Here is a 3,423-nt window from a genome sequence, read left to right as displayed (position 1 = left end):
AAATAGTTAATAATATTGTAAGTCCATTTTATTGTTGTTCTTTCTACGTGCCGTTATAACACCTTTTCATCTCATCATTTAATTTGTATTGTGGAAAACAAATAGACAGATAGATAAACTGATATGTGGCGCCATCTAGTGTATCTAAATTCATCAAGAAATTTTCTTAAAAGTGACCCAAAAAATGTGGCTAACTTGGTAACCCATGGCCCAATTTTAACGAAGCTTGTTTTATTCTGTTTCTATTCTCATTTCATTACAAATATGGTGCTATTGTGCACTGTTTTTGCTGTATTTATTTACAGACAAGCAAACAAACAATCTCAGAGTTTTAGTAGTACATAGATAGACACACACACAAACACACATTTATAATGACCAAATTTATCAACCACAGATGACCATTTTTTTAAACACAAGTAAAGAGTGAATGCAATAACAACACTACTTATACAGTTAATTATCTAACTTCATAAACACAATATTAAAAACTACTATTGTTCATTAAACTTGATAGTTTTCAATAATAAATGGTTAAGGTCTGGATATGTGAGCCATTTGCTACTATATTTTGTAAGTCCTTAAATAGTGGGTAGGTACCAGAGGATTGGAAATTGGCAAGAATTACTCCTATTTTTAAGTGATAAAAATTGTTCTGGTAATTACAGGTCTATTAGTTTTACATCAGTGGTGGAAAAAGTTTTTGAAAGTCTGTTAAAATATGCTTTGCAAAATCCTTGATGAAGTTGAAAATTTTGTTGGATTTTCAACATGATTTTAGCTGGGGAAAAATCTTGCCTAACCAATCTTTTGACATTCTATGAAGAGGTTTCTGTTTACACAGAGGAGGGTAGATGTGTGGGTTTGGTGCAACTGGATTTTCAGAAAGCATTTAACAAAGTGCCACACAAAAAGGTTGTTACAAAAATTATCTCTATAGCATATTGGAGTTCTGCTTGATCAATCTCTTAAGCCATCCAAGCAGTGTTGTTGTTGTTAGGTTTTTAGATTACATCTACAGAAATGTTGAATATAAGTCTAAAGGGGTTAGAATTTCATTGTATAGATCATGGATTAGGCCACATATGGAGTACCATGTTCAGTTTTGGGATCCTTCCTAAAGGAAGGACACTGAAGTGTAGGAGAGAGTTCAAAGGAGGGCTACTAGGACAATACCTGGGAAAGAAAGGTTGTCATATGAGGATGGTCTTAGATCTCTGAAATTGCTTTCTCTTGAGGAAAGAAAAGTTAGAAGGAATCTGACTGAGGTGTACAAGATTTTTAAGGGAACAGATAGTGTTGATGCATCATATTTTTTCATATTTATTGGTGAGAATGGTAGGACTAGGTGACACAAATATAAATTATGGCAGGGTAAATGTCATTTTCAGTTAATACAGTTTTATTTTTCTAACAGGGTAGTTGGCCTTTAGAATGAGCTGTCTTCAAATGTGATGGAGTTTAAAGGAAGGCTAGATAGGCAGAAGTGATAAAGACTGGCTTTAAATTTATATAATACATAGAAATTTAGTTTAGTGGGTGGGACAGCATAGATGATTGTCCTTAAATGTTAAAACAAGTACTTTTTTATCTCATCATAACAAGCAACAAGTATATTTTATAAGGATTTCACAACTGAGTTTATATTTGTATTTGGCTATTTATATTAATTCTGTTTTGAGATTTTACTCAATTCTTAAGCTATTACATATTTTTGGAGAAGTATAGATTTCTTTCCACTTTGGTCTGTTATTCTCTTATTAGTTTGAGAAATTTTAGCAATTACTAAAAGTTATGTAAATTGAATTCACAAGAAGTATGCAATGACTTCATTCTTTTACCTTGTAATTTTTTTGCCTCTTCCATAAACTCCTGCCTCTTCTTTCTTTCTTCCTCCGTGACTCTTCGTTGTTCCTCCACCTGTTGTTGTCGCCGTTGGAGAGCTTCTTGTATTCTTTGTTCTTTTGTTAGGAAAACAGGCTGAAACAAAATACTAACTTATATTATTCTCAATTTAATAAAGAAAATAAATACTTATGTTACAAAAGAGGGTTAAACACTTTTATATAAAAATGATTTTCAAATATGATACTCGGCAATTTACATTTAAACCATAGCTGATATGAAGTCATAGTGGAACAGCATGTAGCACAATTACATTGTGACATTATTTGGAGTTTCATAGGTAGTGTGATGCTACCAAAAATATTAACATTTTTGTGAAGAGTGTGTAATAGCCCTATCTAAAGCAAAACATACTCTGAGATCAGGGATTCAGAATTTCCAAAATGGGAATATCCCAGGTACTTAAAATTAGTGCTCGATCTCTTTTTTTAGGATCCTGGGTCTCTTAATGTTTGGAAACTGAGACTCCACATAAAATTGAGAACTGATGATTTTCCTTTAACACAAAGTTCACAATATTGATGGAATTAATACACATAAACATGCATTTTGTATTAAAGATCATTAACCTTTCACTGTAACATCATTTTGTAGAAAATATGAAGTACTACTGTAAAAAGTGCAATTAGTATTAAAATATTATGCTTAACCCTATGACCCCAGGTGCCATTTTTGAATTCCTTTCTGCATATATAAACCATTACACTATCAATATATGTCAATGAAAGTAACATTATAAGGAATGTTATAATTTGAAATGTTATGTTATTTATGTTTTAATTACTTTGTTTCAAAGGAAACCTTTCAAAAAAATATTTAAATTGCAGTTTGTGTGCCACGTGATCCACAAGCTTTGAAAAATCTCAACTTTAGCAGTTACATGAACTGGCAATGTTAGAGTTTCTTCTACACACAAATTGTGTGTTTGACCTAATTGACACACAAAATCTAATATTCTACAACTGTATTCACTGGGAAAGAGAAATTAATTTTCCAACCCTTGACAGTTGCCATGCCCACCTTCTATACGTTGTTTTCCTTACTGTGTACATGTAACTGCCATTCATATTGTTGTCTGCTTGATCGATTATTGCATATATGGTGGTTTTTTTACCAAAATACGCTATAGTTAGAGAGACAGTTAAACTGTTTTTAGGTTTTACTTTTATATTTTAGTTAACCCTATTGCCCCAGTTACCATTTACAGCACATGACACAAGGTTTTAGTGTCTTAGATTCAAAATTTTATTATACCAATTAGAATAGTATAATATCTTGGCTAATAATCCATATTTTAATAGCATACGAGTTTTAAGTTCTTAATTCTACAAGGCAATATTTAAAAAAATCCTGAATATCCACTAGTGTGACCCACAAACAAACAAACCATAATTTTTATAGCATTCAAAGTTGTTTAGTTACAGAGCTATCGAATAGAAAATCAGACCCTTCCTGCCACATCCTCTTTTTCACAATTCGTTGAAAGTTCTCTCTTATCTTTCATTATATATTACCTAT

At 31.6% G+C, this 3,423-nt stretch overlaps 1 protein-coding gene across 1 annotated transcript in view; it reads right to left on the bottom strand.

Annotated features, from left to right (window-relative positions):
* The window catches only part of LOC106466109 (probable ATP-dependent RNA helicase DDX23), a 64,750-nt gene that overhangs the window by 32,916 nt on the left and 28,411 nt on the right, over positions 1 to 3,423 (bottom strand). The window contains 1 exon segment of the mRNA XM_013926349.2: positions 1,842 to 1,980. Coding sequence (XP_013781803.1) covers positions 1,842 to 1,980 — 139 coding nt within the window.

The sequence above is a fragment of the Limulus polyphemus genome, unplaced genomic scaffold, assembly GCF_000517525.1.
Source record: "Limulus polyphemus unplaced genomic scaffold, Limulus_polyphemus-2.1.2 Scaffold2154, whole genome shotgun sequence".
Classification (NCBI taxonomy): domain Eukaryota; kingdom Metazoa; phylum Arthropoda; class Merostomata; order Xiphosura; family Limulidae; genus Limulus; species Limulus polyphemus.
Note: the sequence above shows the minus strand (reverse complement) of the source record. Positions and strands in the feature narration are given on the sequence as shown.